At 43.1% G+C, this 14,794-nt stretch overlaps 1 protein-coding gene across 1 annotated transcript in view; it reads left to right on the top strand.

Annotated features, from left to right (window-relative positions):
- Positions 1-14,794, top strand: part of col25a1 (collagen type XXV alpha 1 chain) — a 378,768-nt gene that overhangs the window by 347,561 nt on the left and 16,413 nt on the right. Inside the window, exons 34-35 of the mRNA XM_062982969.1 lie at positions 10,425-10,451; positions 11,504-11,557. Of these exons, the coding sequence (XP_062839039.1) occupies positions 10,425-10,451; positions 11,504-11,557 (81 nt within the window). The remainder of the gene's footprint in view (positions 1-10,424; positions 10,452-11,503; positions 11,558-14,794) is intronic.

The raw sequence follows: 14,794 nt of genomic DNA, 5'->3' as shown, positions 1-14,794 counted from the left end.
AGTATTTGGTGTGATATTTACATATAAAATATTTCCATTGATTTTTTTTTTAGGGGATCACTGGTTCAGAAAACAATCTACTTAAATTTCCCTTCCACCCGCAATTAAAATGGAAATTTCCATCCTTTCCCACCCGCGTACTCACACTCACGAAATTACTTTACAGATCGCAAAAGATAAATCAACCTGTATACTCGTTTCCTCTGTGCCTTCAGAATAAATAAATAAACATTTTTGAAGAATGAAAACATGTTTTTTTATTAGACAATAAAAATTAGGAAATCAGTTCTCCATCTTCTCCCATCTATCTCATATACACACATCTCACACAATCATGCATTCTTTCCCATAGCCCTGTTAGCCCCTGGGAAATCATCCTACACACAGGCTATGAAACCCAAACAATATACCAAACATCTACAAAGTATTGCATTGAAAATATAGTGGGATTAGAACTCAATAAAGATTTATTTTCCCTCCAAGCAGCCCAAAATATCAATGTAGCCTTGGATGAGTTTCATGTCTTTTTCTGTTCATGTTCAGATTGTGTAAATATGTATACACATACTGAATGAGTTCTTAATATATCAAATTTTGATCCTGGGGAAACAGTGCCAAATCCCGAATGACCTAAAGACCCGAATGGCTTAAGAGCAGGCAACCATACACGTCAGTGATTATAGACAGACCAAGGAGCTGCCATAGGGCCTTTGTGCATATTTCTCCACTCCATAACTTTTCCCACAGCTAAAAATTGGATAGAAAATGCCATTTTCACTCAAAGTCTACCTCTAAGGGATGCACATTGGCCTTTTAGAGGTAATTCCAGATTTTGGGGTTCATAGCAAACAAAAGGTTCATAGGAACCTCCTACTCTGAAACAATAAAAACCAACCCCAAAAGGGATGGCAAGTGACTAGAACATCACTGCAGAAAGTGGTTGCAGAATATGGTGGACATGTGACATGTCAAGCTGGTTTGAAAATAGCCCTCTGATCTTCTGTGCTGACACCAAATTGGTGTAGTGGGTTTCACTTACTGCTGAGCTGAGGATGTCTTGTTTAAATTATCTAACTTCATGAGGATATAGGATTGTAAACGTTGTGGATTCTGGTTATTCCAAAATTTGTACAGGTATACTTTCCAATAAATGGGAGAAATTCTATTGTCCCACCTTTAGAATTCTCCCCACAGTACACTAGGCACCAAACTTGCTGAGCCTATCTCTTTGACAAACCCATTTGCCCCTACTGTGCCGTCCGCCGGACAATAAAAAACTATAAAACTGAAACGTGCTGTCCTTTATCCGGGCGAACTGCAAATCCCTATAAGCTGTCCTAAAATATTGAACGACTGAGTCTGGAGAACTTCAAAAAAGGATGTTTATTCATACAAGGTTGTAAACCTGGCACAGATCTTAAAGTTGCAGAAAATGAAACAAATTTCTATAGGTTTTAGTTGCAGAATTATCCCTGGTTCCAGAAGGCAAAGGTGATTATAAAACCACTATACCCTAATCACGCTGTCTATATTAGAAGGAGAAACTCTTTCCTTCCCTATCTTTACAGCAAAGATTAGTTCTAGAAGCGATGGAATAACCCTGCTCCTCTAACTAGAATTCCTATTCCAGATCAATATAATTCAATACTTATCTAATTTGGATAGGCTTAGATTGGCCTGGTTTTGAGGATGATTTGTCCCAGTTAGCCTTGCACAGCTCCAGCACGTTGGAAGACTATAGCCAGAATGAAGCTCCAAAATGGAGACTAGACCCTGGTAAAAAGGGCGGTCCTAAGATGTTGCATTCTTTGACCAATCACTGCAAAGAAAACTGCAGCCAGCTCTTGCAGATTCCAAGCCACTTTTCCTAGGCTTTTGCAGCCAGAGGCTCAAACAAAATGTAAAGGAGGGAAAACAAACAAACGACCAATAGGTAAGGCAAACCATCGTCCTGGGGGACGGAACACTCCCCGCTAAATTCCCAGGATGTGGGAATTTACCAATCAAAAACATACAAACACCTTTGTATACACAACAATACAAACACTAGAACTTTAAACATCTCCAATAAGCAACACGAGGTCACTAATTGGTCTGTCCAAAATGGACACTTTGCCTCTGTTGCAAGTCTTTAATTGAACTTTCCTGACCTTACCGTCCGGGCAAGGAAAGGTCTTTAATACAATGCCCATGGGCCACGCATGGCGGGGCAAGTCTTTGTCCTTTAACAACACAACGTTGTTAACCTCAATGTTGTCCTGTGGGCTTTGCCAGATTCTTCTAGCTTGAAGCTGGCTTAAGTACTCGGCTTTCCACCTTTTCCAAAAGTGGTTGGCCAAGGACTGCACCTGTTTCCACAGGGCACGGTGAGTTCCGTCCGGAACTGGCAACATGACGTCCTTCCATCCTGGCACCTTTTGTGTCAAAATAAGTGCAGGAGTCAGTGGTTGTAAGTTCTCAGGGTCACTGGTAAGGGGAACCAGCGGCCGGTTGTTGATAATTGCGGTAACTTCCGCCATAAGTGTCACCAAAACATCATGCGTCAATGACCTATGACTCAAAAACATGGCATTAAGGATTTTGCGACTAATACCAATCATCCTCTCCCAAACACCACCCATGTGGGAGGCGTGAGGAACATTGAAAGTCCACATAATTTGTTCAGTATTCGTAAAGTTCTGAACCTTTGGGTCTCTCCCAAACCTAGACACACAATTGAGTTCTTTGGTCGCACCTACAAAATTGGTGCCACAGTCCGACCGAATTGACTTAATTGGCCCTCTGAGGGCTATGAACCTTTTTAATGCGTTTAAAAATGATGAAGTGTCCATCCCTTCTATGACTTCTATATGGACAGCTCGTATTACTAAACAAGTAAACAAAACTGCCCACCTCTTGTTATTTACAACACCACCCCTGGTTTTCCTAGTGACAACCTCCCAAGGACCAAACACATCGATTCCCACATGGGAAAAGGGTGGGTCTGTCAAAGTCCTATCCTGAGGTAGTTCTGCCATCAACTGACTTTGACAGTTTCGCCTAAGGCGCCTGCATTTAACACATTTGAAAATACAACTGTTGACCAACCTTTTGGCATTAACTACCCACAGACCTTCATTTCTAAGGGCTGCCTCAGTTAGAGTTCTACCCTGATGATGGATCCTTTCATGGTGATGCCGAACGAGCAGCAATGCAGTGTGACTATTAGGGGGTATGATGATGGGGTTTTTTTATGCACGCCTTGAGTTTAGCTTTGGCTAACCTTCCTCCAACTCTCAAAATACCCTCCTTGTCTAGAAATGGGTTTAACTCATTTAGAAGACTTTGATTAGGGATGTTGAGCCCTTGCTCTAGCCTAGCTATTTCCTGCTTGAAAGCAGATCTCTGTACTGACTTGAATATGACGCTCTTAGCCTTTATCATATCCTGGACCTGTAAAGGCTCACTATCTTTGCAAGCTAAACGATGTATAAGCCTAGCAACTGCTCTAAGAAGACTGTGCCACTCCGAAAAACATTCAAAACGGTGTGGTTCCAGGCAAGATCTTTGGCCCATCTTGATTTCTGTGGTTGATTTGCAGGCTTTCACCTCTGCACTTCGTGAGACTTGAGCATTCATAATGTCCGAAAACCTTTGCTCATCTTTCGAGAGCGCTGTGGCTTCGTCTCTCTCAGAGACTTTGAAGATGGAGGAATACTCTGGAGTTATTGCTTGGCAGTAGACTGAGATGTGACTTAGGCAACTGCGCACAAGTGTAGGACGTCCACCTTTAAGCACCTGTGCTTGATTGGAGTCCAACGACGATGGTGGGTGCATCTTGTTTATGCACACTGGGCCTGTAACTGTCCAGCCTAGTGGTAGCAGCTGAGCAATGGGCGCCCCTGGAGGTCCCTTAACTTGGTCGTTCACATAGAACAAGTTCGGACAGTCCGCACCAAGCAGAAGGGCAATGTCCACATCTGGACGGAAAGCAGGTATGGCATTCTTTAATCGTCGCAAATGTGGATGAGCCTCCACAACTTCTCTAGTTACAATTTGTTTTTTGTTCCGAGGGATGGAGGAACACTCAATCAGGTCTGGCAACTTGAACTGCCTCTTCTGGTCGCAAGAGGAGACAACAAAGCCAGATGCTATGCGACCCTGCAACTTCTTTTTTCCTGCACACGTAGTCATAGTGTAGTCAACCATCTTGGTTTTAAGGTCAAACATGCGGAAGAACTCTGGAGTAGCCAGGGAGGCGTCGCTCTGTGAATCCAGGGCCACATAGAGTCTCTTTCTAAGCCAAGGGCTCTTGGCTGGATATACATCCGCTAGGCAGATAGGATGACAAACTCTGTACTGGTGCGAGTCAGAACACAGCTCTGTACAGGCGACTGCTGAAACCTCCACCTGCATCTCTGGTACGACTGGCTTGTCGGTGTCTTCGACTGCTGACTTTTCTTTTGGTGAAACGTTCCCTTTGGGGTGGGAGATGACACTGGAGTTGTGCATTGCGGTGCAATGCTTGAGGCTGTTGCATTTCTCACACTTGACGTTTTCTTTGCAGTTGGACGCAAAGTGTGGAGTTGCTCCACAGCATCTAAAGCAGATTCCCTGCTTTTGAACTAGCTGTTGCCTTTCTTTGTATGACTTTCTACTAAACTCCCTGCAGTTGGCCAAGCTGTGAGGCTTTTGGTGGATAGGGCAAAGCAACTCTTTTACCTCCGACCTGGGTTCATCAGTCTTGTGTTGAGTTTCGACTGCCTTTACGCTGACAGGTCTATTGGCCTCTCTAGGTGGTTTCTTGTCCACTTCAGATGCCTTCCCTGGATGGGTCCCTTGGTATAAGGTGGGGAGGCCCGTCTGCGGATCATTCCTTTCTCTGGCCGCCCTGGTGATGAACTGGACCAAATGAGAAAATGGAGGGTATGCCTGGGAGTGGGCCTCCTTGTAGTTGAAGACCTCCTGTCCCCAGCGTTCTTGCAAAGTGAAGGGCAGCTTGGTCAAGATCTGCCTCTGGGACAGGTGCTGATCGAGGCACTTCAAACCGGGCAGTTCTGGATTCTCCTTGGCCGACTCTAATTCCGTAAGGAGATCGCTGAGGTCCCACAAGAGTTTGAAGTCTTTGAGTTTCAAAGCTGGGAACCTTTGGAGCTTGTCCATAAGAGATGCTTCAATCTCTGTGCTGGCCCCATACCTCTGCTGCAACCTGGCCCAGGCCTTTTCCAGGGCTTTGTCGGGATCGGCTACGTGGGCTGCGTAGATCTTCTTAACTTGTGAGGATGAGGCTGGGCCCAACCATGCAGCCAGAAGAGTCAGTTCTTCCTCAGGCAATAACTTTAAGTCTCTGATTGCTCTCTGGAAGGTGGCCTTCCAGAGAAGAAATTCCTCAGGCTTGTCCGAAAACTTTTCGACACCCTTGTCCTTAAGATCTCTTCTGGGGCTTCTGATGATGGAGACAAGCTGGGACTCTGGCGTCGAAGGGAACAATTGAGGAGTTTGCTGTTGTGGAGTGGACTCCCACCGTGCACCTTGCGTCAACCTTTGGCCTCTTGGAGGGATGACATCGACCACTGACGAATCGGTGGCTCCCTGTGCAGCTGTCTGTAAGGGCCAACTAGCACTTGGCCTTGAGGCCCTGATTGACTGACCTAGGGATTTAGCAAGAGGCACAGGTAGCTCGGGCAAGGGTGAGCTCCCCGCTATGACGCTCTGCTCTGCAGGAAACTCAAAAGTGACTTTGGGGCCCTGCTCTGGGTAAGGAGAGAAGTCTTCCTGTTCCTCATCCGAAAACTGGCTGTTTAAGCTATTAAGATGCACAAGCACCTTGGAAGAAGGGTCCTGCTTCGGCAACTGACTTACATTTTCTTCTGTGAGTGGCTCAATTAGGGCCTTGGCCAAAGTCTCAGCCCTTACCCTTTTGGCTGCGGCATCCATCTTTATTCTAAGCATTTCTATTTCACATTGCCTTTGGGCCTGTTCTATTTGCATTTTGCTTTGCAGTCGTTGCTCTTCTTCTTTAAAGGGAAGGGTGAGATCGGCTGCCTTAGCATCAGCCTCCGCCCCCGCTACCTTGCTCTTTAGCTCCAGACGTGCAGCCTCCTTAATGTGCAAGGCAGCTAGGGAAGAGATGGCACTCCCAGCAGCAGAAGACTTGCTAGAGTGGCTATGTTTAGATGATGCACACTCCCTTAGTTTAGATACCTGGCTAGAGCGGTTGGACTTAAGACTAAGTGCCACAGCAGGTGATTTTAAAAGATTGGTCTCATGGCTGCATAAGGAAGACTGATTTCCTTTTGGCTCAGACCTTAGATTAACAGGTGGAGAACTAAATTCCAAGGCATCTAGAATTGCCCTCACCTTATTTTCTTTCTCATTAGTGTCAGCTAAGACACTCACTATTTCTAACTCTGAATCCTTGGCGTTAATGCGCTCGAGGACCTGGACTATCTTAGACACCAAACCCCTCCAGAGACCGAAGGTCTCTTCAAGGTCGGTCTGTAATATGGATGGCACCCTTGTAATACCCAAGCTCTCAATTCTGTCCATCAATGTTACAATTCGCTCCCATGCCGAACCTAACCTCACATGGAGGAGCTCCTTTTCATCTATTAGATGGGCTAGCATCTTGGCTGAAGGGTGCTTTATCCTTTGGGGCCTTTCATTCCTACTTTCAGCCTCAGAAGGAGGTATACCATCTGTATCATCTTGAAATTGCATAGACATTATGTATTCTTAATAGCAAGTAAATTTACAACAAAAGCAAATACAACATACCAGCAAGTAAATTTACAATAAAAGCAAATGCAATATATAATACAATGCACAACACTTAACCATAGCAATATATATCACTAAGTAACTATACTTTACAAAGATTGTGACCTTTGGCGCCAGATTTTAGTGGGCAAGCTGCAAAATGCCAACTGACAGCAACTTGCCACTTGATACCTCCCTTGCCCGAGTGACGTAAACTGCCAAAATGGCGACTTCGCCAAATTTTCAAGCACCTCGTGCTCTGCGGCTCGAGGCCTGCCGCCGAAGGAGCACCGAGGCTGGCTTTGGAAAGGAGGAGAGAAAAGACGCCTCCTCCCCGCTGTGAAGGGAGGTCACCACCGCAGGTCGATGAAACAGGTCACCACCGCAGGACGATGAAGCAGGTCACCACCGCAGGACGATGAGGCAGGTCACCACCGCAGGACGATGAGGCAGGTCACCACCGCAGGACGATGAGGCATGTCACCACCGCCAGGCGATGAGGCAGGTCACCACCGCCGGACGATGAGGCAGGTCACCACCGCAGGACGATGATGCAGGTCACCACCGCAGGACGATGAGGCAGGTCACCACCGCAGGACAATGAAGCAGGTCACCACCGCAGGACGATGAGGCAGGTCACCACCGCCGAACTGCTCCGGCCGAACTCGCAGCAGCGTTGCCAGGCCTGTCCAGGTTCTAGCCTGGTTCTGGTGGGCTTCACGCCTCAGAGCCAGCCAAAGAACTGTCGCTGGTGCTCCGCGGCTCGAGGTCTACCGCCGAGGGAGCCCTGGACGTTGCTGGGAACTGCACAGCCTGTGCAAACCCAGAAAGCCACTGGGCCACGTGCGCACACGCGAGCCAAATAGCAAGGAAATAGAGCCCCACTATTTGACTCCTTCAGGTCTGAGAGCGGGCTCCACTGCCTCAGACGCTGGTAGAGTCTTTAGGTATGCAGACTGAGCTCAGGCGGAAAAGCCGCGGCCTAAACTAAACTTCCTAAACTATAAAAAACTATAAGCCGTGCAAGCTAGCTCAAGCGGAAAAACCGCTGATCTTCCTCAAAACTGTGCCGTCCGCCGGACAATAAAAAACTATAAAACTGAAACGTGCTGTCCTTTATCCGGGCGAACTGCAAATCCCTATAAGCTGTCCTAAAATATTGAACGACTGAGTCTTCAAAAAAGGATGTTTATTCATACAAGGTTGTAAACCTGGCACAGATCTTAAAGTTGCAGAAAATGAAACAAATTTCTATAGGTTTTAGTTGCAGAATTATCCCTGGTTCCAGAAGGCAAAGGTGATTATAAAACCACTATACCCTAATCACGCTGTCTATATTAGAAGGAGAAACTCTTTCCTTCCCTATCTTTACAGCAAAGATTAGTTCTAGAAGCGATGGAATAACCCTGCTCCTCTAACTAGAATTCCTATTCCAGATCAATATAATTCAATACTTATCTAATTTGGATAGGCTTAGATTGGCCTGGTTTTGAGGATGATTTGTCCCAGTTAGCCTTGCACAGCTCCAGCACGTTGGAAGACTATAGCCAGAATGAAGCTCCAAAATGGAGACTAGACCCTGGTAAAAAGGGCGGTCCTAAGATGTTGCATTCTTTGACCAATCACTGCAAAGAAAACTGCAGCCAGCTCTTGCAGATTCCAAGCCACTTTTCCTAGGCTTTTGCAGCCAGAGGCTCAAACAAAATGTAAAGGAGGGAAAACAAACAAACGACCAATAGGTAAGGCAAACCATCGTCCTGGGGGACGGAACACCTACACTGGCTAAATTTCATATATAGCTGAGTGAGATTGACATGAATGGTAGACTTTTTAAAATTTAATTGCTATTTAATTAAAGTTGCAGTTTTCTTAATGCAAGATAAGGTGCAAAAGAGGTTAAAAGAGGTCATGTTCCTATTCCCATTTTGCTGTTTGTGATGAAGAATGGTTGAGGGATTGGTAGGCTGTGTATTTGTTTGTTGTCAGGGGATTTTAACCAAGGATTTCCTAGTTCAAAGGAACACTCTAAAGCATTCATGTATGTGCATTTTCAAGCAATATCCTTGTGCTGAGAACTATACAAGCCTTTCTCCAGCAGAGGAATATGCGGGTAGGAATTTCAACCAAGTTCTGATCTGAAGAAAAATAAAATATTTGTAGGCATTTTAGATACATGATAAATCTATTTCCCACAGGCTGGAAATACTGTTGAACATTTGAAGCAAAATAGTATTTAGTGGGGTGAAAAGACCCTTGGCGGTTGCAAGAACATCCTTGGCCAAACCATGGGTCGCATATTGGTGATTGCACCAGTATCATTTTAAGCTGACTTGAAGGGATAGCAGTTGGAGGATATTAGCTTGGTTTCAGACCTTATTGAAAAGCAGGTCTCGTACAAAAGTGCAGGATTATCTATGGCTGTTCTGAACAACTTATGAGGGAGTTAATTGTTTTCTCAAGTCATTAACAATCATATCTTCAGCAAATGAAAAAATGAAAAAATATTCACTTTGTTTACAAGTTTGTTAATGCTCCTGGAAGTTTAGGCTCTTTGTAAAAGAGTTGCCTCTTCTGCAGAACATAAAAAGAAACAATCAACCTCTTGTTTGCAAGGTGCATAGTAGCTCTGGGGCAGTCATGAATTTGTAAACAATGTCTGTGCCTTGCATGACACATTTAGATAAGAAAACAAGGCTATTTGTTGTAATATACAGTAAATATAATATGCCCTTGATATCCTTTGAGGTTTGGGCCCAGGACACATACAGACATGAGGATAACAAAAATTTGTGGATGCATAAGTCCCATTATATACAATGGCATAGTAAAATGGTGTCCCGGTGGCGAAGTGTGTTAAAGCACTGAGCTGCTGAACTTGCAGACTGAAAGGTCCCAGGTTCAAACCCCGGGAGCGGTGTGAGCGGCCACTGTTAGCTCCAGCTTCTGCCAACCTAGCAGTTCGAAAACATGCCAATGTGAGTAGATCAATATGTACCGCTCTGGCGGGAAGGTAACGGCACTCCATGCAGTCATGCCTATGGCCACATGACCTTGGAGGTGTCTACGGACAACGCTGACTCTTCGGCTTAGAAATGGAGATGAGCACCAACCCCCAGAGTCAGACATGACTGGACTTAACGTCAGGGGAAACCTTTACCTTTACCCTTATATAAAATGGCAAAATGGTATTTTCTTTCCATGGCTCATGGGGTTTGTGGATACAAAATCCATGTATACAGAGGGCTAACTGTAGTCTTCAATGATCATGCCATGTGCAACCCATTATTACAATGTAACTGAATCCTTGACTGTGCTCCTGATCCTTAAAGGGAGATTGAGAACAGCTTGAACAGTACCCCACTATCCAGAATGGGAAGAAAACATTGATTTTTATAAGATCTATTAACAACACTACAAGCCAGTTTAACAATTCCACAATTCCATCTGATTCATTTTGTATATGAAACTTCAGATCCTTAATAGTACCCCAAAGCAGTTTGCCCATTACTGGCCTACATTGTAATCATTTCAATGATTGTTGTTACACCAGACACAGAAGTTCAGGTGGAAGGTTCTGTTTTGTGCTCAGTATATTTGCTGCACATCTGAACAGTCCTGGAAGATATCTCAGGCAACCTGAATGAAGAGTTGCAGAGCTTAACATAATTAATATGGTTCTTTAATAGGGAAAAGATGGCGAACCTGGCCTCGATGTAAGTAACATTTACCATCCATTTATTTGTGTGGTAGGTGAGATTTGTTTCAAGTAACAACTGCATGCTCGGAGCATGTTGATATTTTTCCCATTTGATGTGCATGGCATTCATGCAGAGAATATACTAAACATTGCATTATTGTTTTCATTTTAATAATGACAGAGGGGACAAATGAAAACTTTTGGGTGTGTGAAGAGAATAGTACAGGTCTTATAAATCTTATCATAAATAGGTACCACTAATAAATGTCTGGAGCAACTGATACTAAATAGAGTACCTCGTAGATGGCCAAGGAATGTTTAATATAACTTGATGGCATTATCATCTGTAACAGTGATTCTCAACCTGTGAGTCCCCAGATGTTTTGGCCTTCAACTCCCAGAAACCCTAACAGCTGGTAAACTGGCAGAGATTTCTAGGAGTTATAGGCCAAAACACCTGGGGATCCGCAGGTAGAGAATCACTGATCTATAGAGACCTACAGATAAAGTCAACAGTGTTGAAAATGCAACTCCATGGAACTGCATGACTGTATTTGTGGCAGCAACACTTAAAAGATACTGGCAATTTTCACCACCACAAAAGACAAGGTTGCTATTGCATGTTAAAAATATTTATAATCTCATAGTAGGTTGTTTTACCCCAGTGCATTATACATGGAGCACTTGTGTTTCCAGGCTGCTATAATGCATGCATTATAAACTTATTTCTGAAGAAAAGCTGCAGTGTGATATTCCATGGTTTTCCATGGAAGAAGATTGGTGTAATCCTTTCTCCAATCAATTTGGCATCAGAGGTGCCTAGCTAAAGGAATTTTTAACATTGCCAGCAGCAGTTTGCATGTAGGAAATAGATATAACTTAGATATATGTAGGCATTTTCTATGTCACCGTTATGCAGAATATGGCCTTTTTAAAAATAAAAAATAACCAAATTTATTTGGTGAAATATTTGTGCTCTGTGTGTTGGTGTGTTTGCATATCCTTCAGTTGTACAATAAAGACAAACTCACATAAGCCAACAGAGGTAATTTTGTTCGTTTTTTATAGGGTTTCCCTGGGCCTCGTGGAGAAAAGGGTGATGTAGGAGAAAGGGGAGAAAAGGTGACCTCAATTCTATTAACTGTTGTTTGATTACTTAGCCTAGTCAGCTATTCTGTCCCAGTCCTATAATTTGTCCCATTAAGCCTGACTGTTCCTCCTTCTGTGTGCCAAAAGCCATGTCATGGATCTTTGCTAGACAAAGTCATCTGTCAGAATGTGAAACAAAGCTTCTACACAGATCCCAAAAGGTCAGCGGTTTCCATAATGGGAGAGGAAAGGCTCTCTCCTTCCAAGACTCCTGACAGTCTGTGTTTGTTTATACAGTCGTTACCGACAAGAGACATTGGAGGAGCAACAAGATAGGAGCCAGTGGCCCAGACTGACAGCTCATGTAAATCAATATAGGCCTATCGACTTCAATTAAGTGTGTGGTGTATTTATACCTTGTAAGCATTTGGTCCATCACTTGAGAAGATGGAAGCTAAACTAAAAACACTTTTGAGATAATCCAAGGAAAGCTAGACAGTCCTATTGAAAGTCATGCTGAGTGCACAATTCAGCAAATTAGTTGTTTAGAAGGAGCTCTGGTGCACTACAAAACATGTGTGCTTTTCTAGGCTCCTTTGTGCCAGTCCTTGTGCATTTTTTTTCACTGCACACATGCAATGAGGGAGCAGGATAGCTCAGAACTATTACGCAAACAAGGAATTCAATATTATGTGCAGATCAAACAAACCATGCAACTTTCTGTGCGAAATAGCAAATGGCTTTTAAAGTAGAACTATCAAAAAGTAGCAAATGCCAAGGATTTAAAGTTTATTGTTCTGAGTTAAGAGATGTCCAGAAAAGCCTCTTAATGTATCTATTGAAAACACGGAGGAGGAAAAAACAAGATTTTACTAACCTGCTTCCAGCATCAGTGTGCCCACTGGTTGTACCCAACTGCCCCATGATATCTGTACTTCTGAAAGAGGTCTCTATTGTTGCAAATGTTGGTCATGATCATTTTAATTTGAGTGTCTAGCATGGCTTACAACACAAGAACACTATAAGAAAAGAAATTTAGAAACAAACAGTAATATAGTCAAACTATTTTAATGATTACATACATTTCCAGAGATGAGGAAATTCCCACATATATGTAATTGCATGCATATTAGGTGCCTTTTGGTGTTCAACCAAGGTATGACTGATGGATAAAAGGAGGTCAGGAAATGGCCTGCAGGCATGGTTCCACTTCCTCCTCCATGCAATTTGTACATAGAGGCCATTCAGATTTGGGGGATTTTCTTGTAACTGAGCAATTATTTGTTATCTTTATCTTTTGCATAATTTGAAATATGTATTAAAATATAGGTCATTTTGTGATTAGGAAAGAAAGTAAATGTCTTGAAAGACTTTTGGTTGGTGGCAATTGTAACCTATGGCAGCAAAACCAAGAAAGAGTCTAGGAATCTTAAAGTTTTCTTTGGCATAAAGTTTCAACTCTTGTAAGACCTGGGTTTCTGTCCAGGAAAGCTTATGCCAAAGAAAATGAGCTAGTTTTTTGAGGTATTATTAGACTCTTTGCTGTTTTTAAAGAAAGAAGGAAATTAAATAATAGAGCAAATGTTCAGCTCTATGAAATGACAATACCAGCGAATCATGTATGCATTCTTCTGCTACTGAAGTAAATGCACTGGTGCTCTGTCTTTATGTTGACAGAGAACTCTAAACCTTTGAATTGGGAATATTTCCCATTTTCCTTATCCCAGAACTTTGAAAGTTTTTGTTTATACAGCCAGAGTTTTTTGGATGGCAAAAACTGTTTTGTAATCCAAATATGTAATAATGCCTCATTCTCATTAAAGTGTGGTCAGACTTACTTTGGAAACATGAAAGCGTAAGTAGTAGTGAACATTATTTTTTTCAGTGGAAAATAATAGGAAAAGCAGGTGGACCTTATCGGATGCTATAGCAGTACATAGAATTGCCTAGCATGGACCATTGGTGGCATGGCAGTTGGATGGACAGTAGAAAAGCCGCCCTGAGTCCCCTCGGGTGAGAAGGGCGGGGTATAAATGTTGTAAATAAATGTAAATAAATAGAAAAGGAGGGCCGGAGGTCAGTCAACAGGCCAGAGAGGAAAAGACAGCCTCTCCTCTGTCTGGTCCAACCTCAGCCAGGGATGAGGAACCAAACCAGGAGGGTTCTTTGATTTCCCTTCCTTCCCTTGTTCTCTGTCCCAAAGTAGTCTCTGGAAAACCTGCACGATCACCTCCTATTAGGCATAGGCATCTAATAAGGAAAAACCAACAACTTGAAAGTTCTCCTGGATTTGTAATCCAGATAATCAGAGTTTTACTCCCAGGGAAGGCTTCACTATGCCAAGGTCCATGTCTGATATAACCTCTGTGGCTGGGGAGATCCATGTAGCCTTAGAGGCGAGGGCCACATTTCAGCTGTTTCACCCTTTTCAGGTATAATGAAGGGAAGGAAGTAATATGGGGCCAGGAAGTAAAAAAATATGCACTGCACAGTAAAAGTAATAGTTTTTAGAGGCATGTATGGGGCAAGAGAAATTGAACCAGAATCTAGTTTAGTACTTTATATAATGAATTACTTCAAGTTGGAGCGTTGAATTCTCCAGATCTGAACAAGTGATGTCTCAGTTCAGTTCATTTTTAAAGGTTTGGGAGTCATTTACTATGACGGGAAAAAGCAATTGTGTCTAGTTTTTCTTGTAGTTGATAGTACTGGATCAAATGGGCAAGTGCAGTCACCTTTATCTGAGTGAGTGAACCGTGACCAATTTCAGTCAAATAGATGTAGGTAGAAGGTCGAATCTTTGAAGGTTTTTTGTTTGTCTGTTGGGGATGCATTGAAATTGGATTAAATGGCTAGGCATAGCAAGAAGGAATTAATATTGCTAAATATGAGACAAAGGTATAGCAGTTAGGTGGTTACTAATAAAAGCAGTATTTTATTGTGGAATGGAGGACTGATCTTGCTTCTTCAGCCTCTAGCACACACCAATATTTATATGCACATTTGGCTTGGGAGAAATGCTATAGTATATTTGCTGGCCCAACAAATCATAGTCTTTCTCAAATCTATTGTTGGGAAAATGGCCTTCCCTTTCGCTGCAGTGTTTCTTTATTTACTGGAGTCTAATCCTTGATGCAGAGCATGATACAAACTGTGGACAGGTGGAAATTTCCTACAATAGGAAGAAAAAGGAGGGATATATGTACATTGATTTTCTAGGAGCCAATGAAATGACATTTGTCTTAATATCTTTTAAAATCCACGGATGTT

Source organism: Anolis carolinensis, chromosome 5 (genome assembly GCF_035594765.1).
Source record: "Anolis carolinensis isolate JA03-04 chromosome 5, rAnoCar3.1.pri, whole genome shotgun sequence".
In the NCBI taxonomy this organism is placed as follows: Eukaryota; Metazoa; Chordata; class Lepidosauria; order Squamata; family Dactyloidae; genus Anolis; species Anolis carolinensis.
This window is presented reverse-complemented; position numbering and strand designations above follow the sequence as displayed.